The sequence below is a fragment of the Leucoraja erinacea genome, chromosome 7 (assembly GCF_028641065.1).
Source record: "Leucoraja erinacea ecotype New England chromosome 7, Leri_hhj_1, whole genome shotgun sequence".
Classification (NCBI taxonomy): Eukaryota; Metazoa; Chordata; class Chondrichthyes; order Rajiformes; family Rajidae; genus Leucoraja; species Leucoraja erinaceus.
This window is the reverse complement of record NC_073383.1, coordinates 16,106,204-16,118,496: the sequence shown is the minus strand read 5'-3', so window position 1 is coordinate 16,118,496 and position 12,293 is coordinate 16,106,204. Positions and strand designations below refer to the sequence as shown.

Genomic DNA, 12,293 nt, shown 5'->3' with positions numbered 1-12,293 from the left:
TACCTCGTACAGTGGGACAGGCCCTTTAAGGTGGTCCTTAAAACCTGCATCTTTGACCATGTTTTGGGCTGTTGTTTACAATTTCCTTCAGTACTCCTGTAGAATTTTTGCTGATGTTCTTGGAAAGCACCTGTGGGTATTTAATTGTGCTGTTGGCTCTCTTTAAAATACCTGACGTTGTTCATTGGGTTTTTTTTTGCACTAGACTGGTATTTAACTGGCTGGAGCTGTTTGTGATGTACATTCTACGAGTGTAGATGCATGAAGAGATAATAGCATCGCTTTTCATGTTCCCACATGCTGTTGCAGTTGCTTTCCACTTCGAGTTGTTCAGCCCACTGCTTTCTTTTGAGGCATTTATAGTGGACATTAGCACAGGGTGTCATGAATTACCTCAAACTCATCCATGCAGCAAAGTGTAGATCCTAGGTACACAAAATTGCTGGAGAAACACAGCGGGTGCAGCAGCATCTATGGAGCGAAGGAAATAGGCGACGTTTCGTCCCGAAACGTCGCCTATTTCCTTCGCTCCATAGATGCTGCTGCACCCGCTGAGTTTCTCCAGCAATTTTGTGTACCTTCGATCTTCCAGCATCTGCAGTTCCTTCTTGAACAAAGTGTAGATCCTGTCTGGGTTGCACTGGGGCACAGATGTGGCACAGCTAGTTTCTCCATTGTCACAGTTGGATATTGAAATGCCACTTTGCTGGCTCTGCAGGTTTGCACGTGTAAAAGGTATGAAGCGCGGAAGCTCTTATCAGATGTAAAGACCATTTGAATCAAACCGATATTGGGGAGGAAATGAGCAAAAATAATAAATAAGACTCGTGCGACAGTGAAGTTGAGTTCGGCTGGGGCCCCTCTAGTGTGTCATAGCTTAACAACCTACATTTGGACATCTGTTCTCTATCTAGACTGGATCCAATTTGTGCCTAAATATGGTTTGTCTTCCACTTCCTTTTCTTTTGCAAATCCCCGCCCACTCTATCAGAATGCCAGCCTCTGTTATGTTGCAAAACACATCTGTGAAATTTGAATACTATAACTGCAGAGACTGTGGTTTTCTTGGAGGGAACTGAAAACAAAAATTGATTGCATTAACTTTCAATAATCTTGGCACAAATTACAAAGATGTTTGATTTGGCTCGCATTACATTGCCATTTTTGTACTGTTTTCCGTTCTAATGCAAGACTAACAAATAATTTCTACTAATGTGAGCTGAAATAAACAATAAGCACAGGGTAACGTTAAGACATTTCTCAAAAAAATTGAGCTTTCTAAGCTATCTTTGCAAAGTGCATTTAGTAAATTTATTGTAAGTTATAATAGAAATAAGCAATAATTGCTACTAGTAACATAACAATGTTTTCAATAGAGGCGCCGAATGATTGGCAGCACCACCAACAGTTTCTGTTTTTTTGTCTTAAATTTTTTTTTTTCGTGTGTGTTAAAAGTCTGTGTAAATGTTCTCTGGTTTGGTTTATGTGGGGGTAGGGCGAAGGGGTCAGGGGAAACTTTTTTTTCAGTTTCTTACCTTGCCGGAGATGCGATTATTTTCCGGGTTGCATCTCCAGCCGATCTGCAGGCCTACCATCGATGGAGCTGGAGGCCTCCTCAGACTTTGGGCCCCACCGCATGGCGTGGACTTAACATCGGAGCCGATCCCTTGCCTGGGGTCGCTCCAACCGCGGCTTGCGGAATTACCATCAAGGGCTCGAAGTCTTCGGAGAGGCAGAGTCGGGAAGCTCCAACGACGCAGAGGCTCGACCAGCCCCGACGCAGGGTCCGATCACTGGCGCGGGGGAGCTGACATTCCCCCCCCCCTCCCCCCCCCCCCCCCCCGTTGCAGGGGCTGATCGTCTCGATGCGGAGGGCCCAAACACTGCCGGCTACTGGAGCCAAGATCGTCCCGTCAACGGAGGGCTCGAGGACCCCGGCCGCGGGAGAGCATAGAAGGGAAGAAATTTGAACTTTTATTTTGTCTTCCATCACAATGAAGAATGTGGAGGAGTCACTGTGGTGGATGTTTATGACAAAATGTATTTTGTGTGTTCCGTTGCTTTTTATTGTATGACTGACTTGGCAAATGAAATTCCTCGTATGTTGCAAAACATACTTGGCTAATAAAGTATTATTGTGATTGTAATGTTTTGAGGCTTCAGTTAGACGGCTGGTGAATATCACCACAATTTCAATCGGTTTGCCATTGTTTTGCAACTCACATCATTTTTAAGTTTATATATTTTTGGTTTGTGTTTAATTTGTAATGGGCTAAATGTCCACCATAGTGGATCTACCTCCAGATCTCCTACATACTGTGGGGAAACGTATTCCTGATTTTGTTTAGAATACATTTAAGTATATGCTCCTCTCCGGTGGAAATTATTTTTGCTGTGGGTATTTTTAAATCAATGTTTTTTTGTTATAAATTAAAATCTCAATTAGAACAACTTCCTACCATTTTAAAGCACAATGGCATGCTATGCAACTCTGTGCAACCTCTAGCAGATAATGTGGCTAGATTTGTTGATGGTCATTGAAAAGGAGAAATTATTACCAATCTGCACTGATTGAGGTGTGCCGATGAGGAAGTCAAGGATCCAGTTCCAATCTACATAATAGAAAGTATCGCGTGCTGAAAATGAGAAGGAACAGCAGTAACTCTGGATATTGACACAAATTGCTGGAGTAACTCAGCGGGACAGGCAGCATTTCTGGAGAGACGTCTCTGGTCGAGACCCTTCTTCAGACTGACAACACTGGCATTCATCCTAAGGTTGTGCAGATTCAGTGGAGATCAAAAACAGAATTATTTTGGTCTGATCAACAACCTTTCATCGGCAACAGAAAATGATTGGGAGGTGAAGCAACTGCAGAGCCACGGGAAGGGAGATGGACGGTGAGAACAAAAGGCTATGAGATGGGTGAGAGTTAAATGGCACAAGCTAGGGAGCAAAGTGAAAAGGAACGCGAATGGGACGCAAAAGGAATGGAAAAGTGGAATTGAGGAAGTGTAAACGGGCACAATAGGAATATTTACAGAAGCAGGTTTTTGGGGAAGATGGATGAAGTGTTTATGATCTGAGATTCAGCTGCATTTCCCCTGTCCTTGACTATGTTTGCCAGAAGCCAATTACATTTGAAACATTTTCCAGATCTGATGAAAGGCGTTAACCTGAAACATTCATTTGGTCCACTGATGCTGCCCACCTGACTCTTTCCAACATTTTATTTATTTATCTAAATTTAAAAAGTTGCAGCTTTCATCTGCTGCAAAATGGCAATATTTTTTGTTAATGTTTCCTGTGACTTAATATAAATCACAAAATTACATTTGATTTGCACTATCCAGAGCTATTTCAGTTTTGAATTCTTAGTTCAGTTTATTGCCACGTATTGAGGTACAGTGGAAAACTTTTGTTGTGTGCTGACCAGTCAGCGGAAAAACAATATCAATTCCCCTGAAATATTTCTGAACAGAATCCTCAAAATTCTATGGATGTGATTTTCTTTTCTTTGTGTGTGCATTAGATAGAAACATAGAAACATAGAAAATAGGTGCAGGAGGAGGCCATTCAGCCCTTCGAGCCCGCACTGCCATTCATTGTGATCATGGCTGATTGTCCCCTATCAATAACCCTTGACTCCACTAGCCCCTAGAGCTCTATCTAACTCTCTTTTAAATCCATCCAGTGATTTGGCCCCCACTGCTCTCTGTGGCAGGGAATTCCATAAATTCACAACTCTCTGGATGAAAAAGTTTTTTTTTCTCACCTCAGTCTTAAATGACCTCCCCTTTATTCTAAGAGAGAAACCAAACATTGTTATGTTTGTAATCTTCCAAGATTGGGAATAGATCCAGTATTGATATTCGAAAGGGAATTAGATATATTTCTGCAGGTTTAAGAACCCTGTGAGAAAGAATTGAAGGAGGTAATGGGAAATGAACTCTAGTTGTGCCAAAAACCAAAGTGCTGGAGGAACTCAGTTGGCCAGGCAGCATCTATGTAAATTAATCAACAGACAACATTTCAGGTCAGTACATTGAACAGTGCAGCACAGGAGCAGGCCCTTCAGCCCGTAATGTCTGTGATGAACATAATGCCAAGTGATCTGCCCTGTCTGCTACTAACCCATAACCCTTCATTCCCTGCATGTCAATATGCCTATCTAAAAGCCTCTTAAATTCTGGAGAGAACAATCCAAGTTTGTCCAGCCTCTCGTGATAGGTAATACCTTCATATCTTCGTGCACAATTCTAACATCTCGCTGCTATGGACCAAGGTTGCTGCCTGCGTTAAAAAGACATCCATATCATCCATGCCCAAGAAGAGCAAGGTGCCATTTCTCAACAATTATTGACCAGTGGCACTGGTGTCCATTGTGATGAAATTAACTCCTGCCCCAGTAATGACCTGGATCCACTTCAGTTCACCTACCACCACAACAGATCAGCAGCGGGTGCAATCTTGCTGGCTTTCCCCACTGTGATGGATCACTTGGACAACAGGAACTCGAATAGTAGGCTCTTGTTCAAAGACACAAAAAGCTGTAGTAAGTCAGCGGGACAGGCAGCATCTCTGGAGAGAAGGGTGGGTGATGTTTCGGGTCGAAACCCTTCTTGTTCATAGACTGCAGCTGGGTGTTGAACACCCCAGTCCTCCACAAACGTATCATCAAACTCGGAGAACTGGGTCTCTGCTCCTGACTGGATCTTTGCTAACCATCCACACAGGACCGCATAGTCTGTACACCACCCTGGCCATGCTCTCTTATCATTGCTACATTCAGGAACAACATACAATAATCTGAGAACTGTTGCTCCCAGGTCCTTGATCAGCGCCTTCCCAGCAACTTTATGGGGCGGCACAGCTGTAGAGTTGCTGTCTTGCAGCGCCGGAGACCCGGGTTCGATTCTGATTTATGGGTGCCATTTGTACGTTCTCCCTGTGATCGCATGCGTTTTCTCCGAGTGCTTCGGTTTCCTCTCACATTCCAAAGACGTGCAGGTTTGTAGGTTAATTGGCCTCTGTAAATTGTCTCTAGCGTGCGGGATAGAACTAGTGTACGGGTGTTCATTAGTCGGGGCGGACTCGGTGCGCCCAACGGCATGATTCCACGCTGTACCTCTAAACTAAACTGTTTGAACAATCCTAACACAACCCTTCCACACCGATACAGAACCACTACAGACTAAAGCACTACTAAGGTTGCTCGACATAACTTGGGTTTTTCTGCTCCCATATTCTAGTTTGCGTGGAATATCTGTATATTATTGTTGTGTTATGTCTAATGAGCCTGTAAATCTGCAACAAGTAAGAATTTAATTGTTCTGGTTTATATCCAGTGCACGTAAGAAATACATGCTCTTGACTCTTAAATTGAGGTGCAAATGGGCAATTTACATAAAAGCAGACAATTGCAAATATTCTATAAACCTGTGCAGATATTTAGGTGTGGTTGGCAGTAATAAAACACATTCCATCAAGCCTAACGATAAAGGTTTAAATATTTCCACAATACTTTTTGTGTTTTGAATATCAATTGAGCTCAGTCACACGTTTTTCACGGTGATGGAGTGGCCTTTAAATTATAGCTGCAGATTGCCACAAGCCAAATATATTTAAAGTTGTGGAATCATACATCACACAAACAGGCCCATTGGCCCAACTCATCCATGTTGACCAACATGCCCCTTCTAAGATAGTCCCAATTGCTTGGCCCATGTCCCTCTAAATCTTTCCTGGCCATTTATGTGTGTGTCTGTCCCTCTATCCAGATGTTGCTAGAATGCTGTTCTTGTACCAGCCTCAACCACTTCCTCTGGCAGCTTGTTCCATTCGCCATCTGTGACAAAGCTGCCCCTCGGGTTCCTGTGGAATCTTTCCCCTCTTGCCTTAAACTTATGCCTTCTTGTTCTTGATCCTTCTTCCCTGGGAACAATACTCTGTGCCTTCACCATTCCTTCTCTCCAGAGATGCTGCTTGTCCCGCTGAGTTACTCCAGCATTTTGTGTCTACCGGAGTCGTCACGCTATCTAGTCCTATCATTCTTAAAATTAAAAAAAAGTTTTTTTTAATAAAAAGATGGCGCCCAAGCCAGGCGACTCTCCGCGTGCTGGTCACAGAAGCAGATCTACAATCACTCATTATAATGATCCCACTCTTTTAATCCTCTACTCAAACAAATTCCCTTTATACTGTATCTGTAGACCGTGGACGGCTCAATGGTAATTATGCATAAGCCTTCCAATGAATAAATATTTTACACCATTGTTGGTGATGCCTCTTTTGAGAATCGTCATGGAGTACAGTAAAACTCAGGAAATCCAGAACTATCAGCATTTGGTGGCACTGAACTGTAGCTCTTCAGGACTACTGGATGTTTTCCTATAATATCCCAACACCCTTTCAATTCACTCTTTTTAGATGATGCTCAGCTGTATAAAGAGTTTTAAGAGGCACAAAGTGCTGGAGTAACTCAATGGGTCAGGCAGCATCTCTGGAGAAAACAGATCGGTGACATTTTGGGTCGGGCCTCTTTATCAGACTGCAGAGATGCTGCCTAACCCGCTGAGCTTCTCCAGCACTGTGTGTCTATATTTGTAAACCAGCAATTGTGTTCCATGCATCTTGGTATTGTTATAATAAATTTTCCACTGTTCACCGTAAGTATACGAAGAGTACAGCATAGTGGGGAATGTAAGGGCAGTGTGGGAAATGGTGAGTTTGAAGGAGTATTGGAAGCAACAGCTAGTGAGCCAGATGCTAGACTACGCCTTTCTGGAGAAAAGGGGGGAAACTGGTGAAAGAATTGGTTTGGTGCTACTGACGTAAACTAATGAACGGACCAGAAATGTGGCTTGTTAATGTTAAATATAATTGCTGCTGACTTCAACATTCAGTTGATGCCCGAATGATCTTGTTTAGAAATTAACATTGTTACAGTAGCTGGATGTACTTTTGTAAATATGATAATGTTAACATTTGCGATATTGGAAATGCTGGAGTTTAGTAAATTAACTAAACTTAAGACTGGAACAGGGGGATTTATTGCTGCACCAATTTATCTCAAATACATTGCATGTGTTTCGTGACTTTGGGAAAGCTCAGTATTGTTTCTGGACTAACCTTGGTCCAAAATAGAGATGGTGTTAAATTATTTGTTTTGCATTTGTGGGAATTTATGTCCCTTTTTTGTTGGAAAAGTGGGAATTGGTTTGACTGCCTGAACCATACCTGGACAGCAGTTGTTCCTTGTGCTGAGTAAAAGTAATTGGACATCAGAGCTATGTTGTGAAATCCTGAGTTACAAGAGAGGAATTTTAATCACAGCATTGCGGCACAGTGGTGCAGCAGGTAGAGCAGCTGCCTCATAGATATGGGTTCGATCCTGACTGCGGCTCTAATGTGTGGAGTTTGCACATTTTCTCTGTGACCGTGTGGGTTTCCTCCAGATGCTCAAGTTTCCTCCCACATCCCAAAGATGTGTTTATGTCAATTGGCCTCTGTAAATTGCCTTGGTGTGTAGGGAGTAGATGTGAAAGTGGGATAACATAGAACTAGTGTGAATGGGTGACCGATGGTGAGCATGGACTTAGTGGGCCGAAGGGCCTGTTTCCATGCTGTATCTTTCAATCAATTCAATCAATCAATCATATATGTGGCCTGATGATGTGAAAGAATTAAAGATCTTGTATCCCTGGGTGGCTATTTTCCCTTTTGGGATGGTGGCTGCAACATGGAGGCAACTTTGAAATGTTCTGCAATGTGAATTTACTCTAATAACGTTTTAAATATGTTCCTTCAGGTAACAGATTTTTAAGCAAGGATGATATGATGGAATTCAAATCCCACCAATGGTTTGGAGCATCAGTGAGAACTCAAGGTGATAAAATTCTGGTGAGTGTAACATTCATCTGAATCATCTAGTCTGGAGTATATTCAAGCATGTAAAGTTATTTGAACGGTTGCTTAACTCTGGTTTGTGACATGCACTTTGGTAATTGATGTTAGAAGTCAGTGTTGCAATTAACAATCAGCTGCACCAGCATCTGATCAGTTAAGTAGATCAGACTCCTTAATTTCCAAGAATCTTTAAAGTACAAATTAGCCCAAGGAATTCTTTGAAAGTAAAACCCTCCACTTGTTCTGCGAGTCTGGCTCTTCTATGCTTGTGATTGAAAGGATATGCGTGGAAGTAGATAAATCTCCAGGGCCTGATCAGATATATCCAAAAACACTGTGGGAAATGGGTGAAGAAATTGCTGGAGTCCTGGCTGAGATATATGAGATGTATCCTTAGACACAGGTGAGGTCAGAAGACTGGATGGTGGTTAACGTTGCGCCTTTGTTTAAGAAGGAATGCAAATAGAAAACCTGGAGCTATATACTAGTAAGATTAACATCTGTGGTAGGAAAGTTATTTGATTGGATTCTGAAGGATATATTGTACATGCATTTTGGTTAAGGATAGTCAGCTTGATTTTGCCCATGAATGATCATGTCCGGCAAATTTGATTGAGTTTTTTGGACGATGTAATTGTGGATGATGACGAGAACAGAGCCGTAGGCATAGTCTATATCAGTGGTTCCCAACCTTATTTTGGCCATGCCCCACCTAATCACCTCTAAAATCCTGATGCCCCCCTCCATGTGGTGATATATAATTCTTATCATTTAAAAAGTGAACTCCGTTTCAGCTGAAGAAGCTTAAAACGCCAATACCTTAGTTTAAACAAGCTTCAAAAGAACATGGCATCCATGAAAAAGAAAAATGAAATAAACAAAAGACAGTTAAAGTTCTGAGCAAGAAATTACTAAAAAATAGTTTTTAAAAAATGACCTCGCGCGCTTCGTGCGACGTGCATGAAGAGCGATGGCGCGTTGATTATGTAATAACTACACAATAAAGACCTTTTTTACCCAAAAAAAAAACTATTTACTCAAAATAACATCTGAAACATAAACTACATATGTTTACCTGATGGAAAATCCAAAAAAATAAAAATCGAAAATTTGGACCCAGACCTCCTCAGTCGCGCTCAATTGCCCCCCCCTTAAAATCAAATTGCCCCCCTGTGGGGCGTACGCCCCACGTTGGGAACCACTGGTCTATATGGACTTCAGCAAACCTGTTGGTGAGAATCCACAGAGACCCATGGAGAGCTACTTAATTGAATATTGAATTTGCTTCATGATAGGGTGTGGTGCAGGGTTGTTTTTCAGTGTGGAGGCCTGAGACTAGTGGTGTGTCTCTGGGAGTGGTACATGACGCATTGCTGCATGTCCTCTATATCAGCAATTTGGATGAGAATGTACAAAGCATGATTAGTAAGTTTGCAGAAAACACCAATGTAGACGGCATTGTACTCGGTGAAGATGATTATTGAGAATTACAACAGGATCTTGACCAGCTGGGCTAGAGGAAGACAAATGGAGTTTAATTCGGAAAAGTGTTGGGTTTTGCATTTTGGGAAGTCAAAAAAGGACGGACCTTCATGGTGAACGGTCAGGCCCTGGGGAATATTGTAGCGCAGAGGGACCTAGAAGTACATAGATCTCTGAAAGTTAGATATGATGGTGCAGAAGATGATTCTCATCAATCAGGGAAATAAGTATGAAGGAATGATTGGCTTCTGAATATCTAGACGGTTATTCTTTGTCAGTTGCAACTTTAGTTATTGAAAGTTTTCCCCCTGTTCTGTTGAATGATTGCAGGAAGTAATCTACAGTTGCCTTGTCTCTTCCCAAGGAACTCCCATCATCATTTCTAGCTTAGTCAGTGGACGTGGCTGTATACAACTGAACATTCGCATATAGACATTAATTTATGAAGTTATTAATGCCTCCGCTGCCTCGAAAATAATTAGGAGGAAATTGATGGAATATTTTTTATAGACATTAGGACATACAATTTGTCAATTATTGGGATGATGATGAGATGTAGTATTTACAGAATGCAACAACAAGGGTGTAACCTCCTTGATTTCTTCATTAATAGTCTGTGGTAATACCAGAGGAACTAGAAAACAAAACCTTTTCCAAATCATGACGAGGTCAGTCATTGGGCTGAGTGAATTTGACTCAACCGTGTTTGTAGCAGCCTAACATTGGGCACACAAGGCGCATTGAGTCTTCAGCTGCGGCAGAAATGCATGCTACGGAAATGTGTATTCTGCTTGGTACCTCATTCACCCGACAACATGTTAGATGAACAATCTTGGTTCAACAAGGAAGAGATACTTGTTTAATAAGAATATTTACAGCTACACAACAAAATAGCCCAATGCAGCGATGCATAAGCCCAGATCAGAGTACACAATAGACAATAGATGCAGGAGGAGGCCATTCGGCCTTTCGAGCCAGCACCGCCATTCACTGTGATCAGGGCTGATCATCCACAATCAGTACCCCATTCCTGCCTTCGCCCCATATCCCCTGACTCCACTATCTTTAAGAGCTCTATCTAACTCTCTTAAAAGCATCCAGAGAATCGGCCTCCACTGCCTTCTGAGGCAGAGAATTCCACAGATTCACAACTCTCTGGGTGAAAAAGTTTTTCCTCATCTCCATTCTAAATGGCCTGCCCCGTATTCTTAAACTGTGGCCCCTGGTTCTGCACTCCCCCAACATCGGGAACATGTTTCCTGCCTCTTGCTTGTCAATAGACAATCCCTTAATAATCTTATATGTTTCAATAAAACACCCTCTCATCATTTTAAATTCCAGTGTATGCAAGCCCAGTCGCTCCATTCTTTCAACATATGACAGTCCAGGCATCCTGGGAATTAACCTCGTGAACCTACGCTGCACTCCCTCAATAGTACGAATATCCTTCCTCTAATTTGGAGATCAAAACTGCAGATAATACTCCAGGTGTGGTCTCACCAGGGCCCTGTAAAACTGCAGAAGGACCTCTTTGCTCCCATACTCAACTCCTCGTGTTATGAAGGCCAACATGCCATTAGTAATGTTGTCCACTCACTCACTCTTATTTTGTCATTCTCGGCTTTGTAGCCATTAGTGTGTAGGAAATTCTCCTTTGGTGTATATATTATCCTTTCTCCATTCCCTGGTTGCAGTGGGATGTTTGGTTATAATTTTCTGCTGTGTTTTGATTGAATCTTTATTACAGCCCAATAGAGGGACAAAGAGATTCAAGGACTTCTTTCAATGTCTGTTGAATGAGTTGATATGGTTTTGTTTTTCAGGAATACTTGACAATGATATGATAATGTGCTCAAGCTTAAATTTTGAAATTGTGCTTTTTTTTTTAAATATTGCAATGTGGTGTAATTTATTACAATTAAGATCATAGATTTCCACCATCTTCCTCCTCCACCCACATCATAAACTCCACATGTGACATCTGGCCCACAGTCAAGGCCTTTTTCCATTTCCCCTGGATGTGTTCACTGCACATCCTTGTTTAAATTGTCAAAAAATGACATTATTTCCCAGATAATTTTCTTCAATTATGAAATTTGCCTAATCCAGACCTCATGCACAATATCTGACCACCCATTGTTCTCCTCTCATTATTTTCTCTGCCTCCCACTAACCCAACATATTGGTTTCAGGTGTTCCAAATCCTCACATTCCCCCCCCCCCCCAGCCCATTCTGCTCAATAAAAGTTTAGTTTTGTTCAAACCTTTGGAATGTAATCTTTAAATACGTTAGTTGCAGGATTGTTTCTAACTCTTCGTTGCCACTGAAAGCGAATTGTTCACTCTTGACTCATTACATCTTTGTCCTCTGCAATTCATGTCCCACTCCACCTTCCTTCGTTGTATCTCTGCATTCACAAGCATCTTAGTCTCATGGATTCAACAATGCCTTATGGCCCTGTCCCACGGTACGAGTTCATTCCGAGAGCTCTCCCGAGTTTAAAAAAAATCAAACTCGTGATAAGCACAGAGAATGAAGGTAATGGGTAGGTTGGAGCACGGCGATGTCTCTTAGCGGCTCGTAACGTTAACGGCAGGTAAGCTCGGCTAGACTCGTGAAAATGTTTCAACATGTTGAAAAATGTTCATTAGAGCCCCGAGTGGCCATTACCGTAAATTTCCGAGTTCGAATCAGGGCAAACTCGGGAGAGGTCTTGGAATGAACTCGTACCGTGGGACAGGGCCATTAATCATTTGTTCTGCTCTTCAAGTCAGTGCTTGTGGTCTTGCTTGAAATGGCAACAACGTAAAGAATCTATGTATAAATAGTTTTAAAGTCTTCTACAGTCTGGCCTTGCTTCAAGGAATTGTTTAATATATTGTACACCAGATTTGGTGCACAA

General features: G+C 42.0%; 1 protein-coding gene across 1 annotated transcript in view; it reads left to right on the top strand.

Annotated features, from left to right (window-relative positions):
- Positions 1-12,293, top strand: part of LOC129698675 (integrin alpha-V-like) — an 82,505-nt gene that overhangs the window by 23,196 nt on the left and 47,016 nt on the right. The window contains exon 3 of the mRNA XM_055637833.1: positions 7,811-7,902. Coding sequence (XP_055493808.1) covers positions 7,811-7,902 — 92 coding nt within the window. The remainder of the gene's footprint in view (positions 1-7,810; positions 7,903-12,293) is intronic.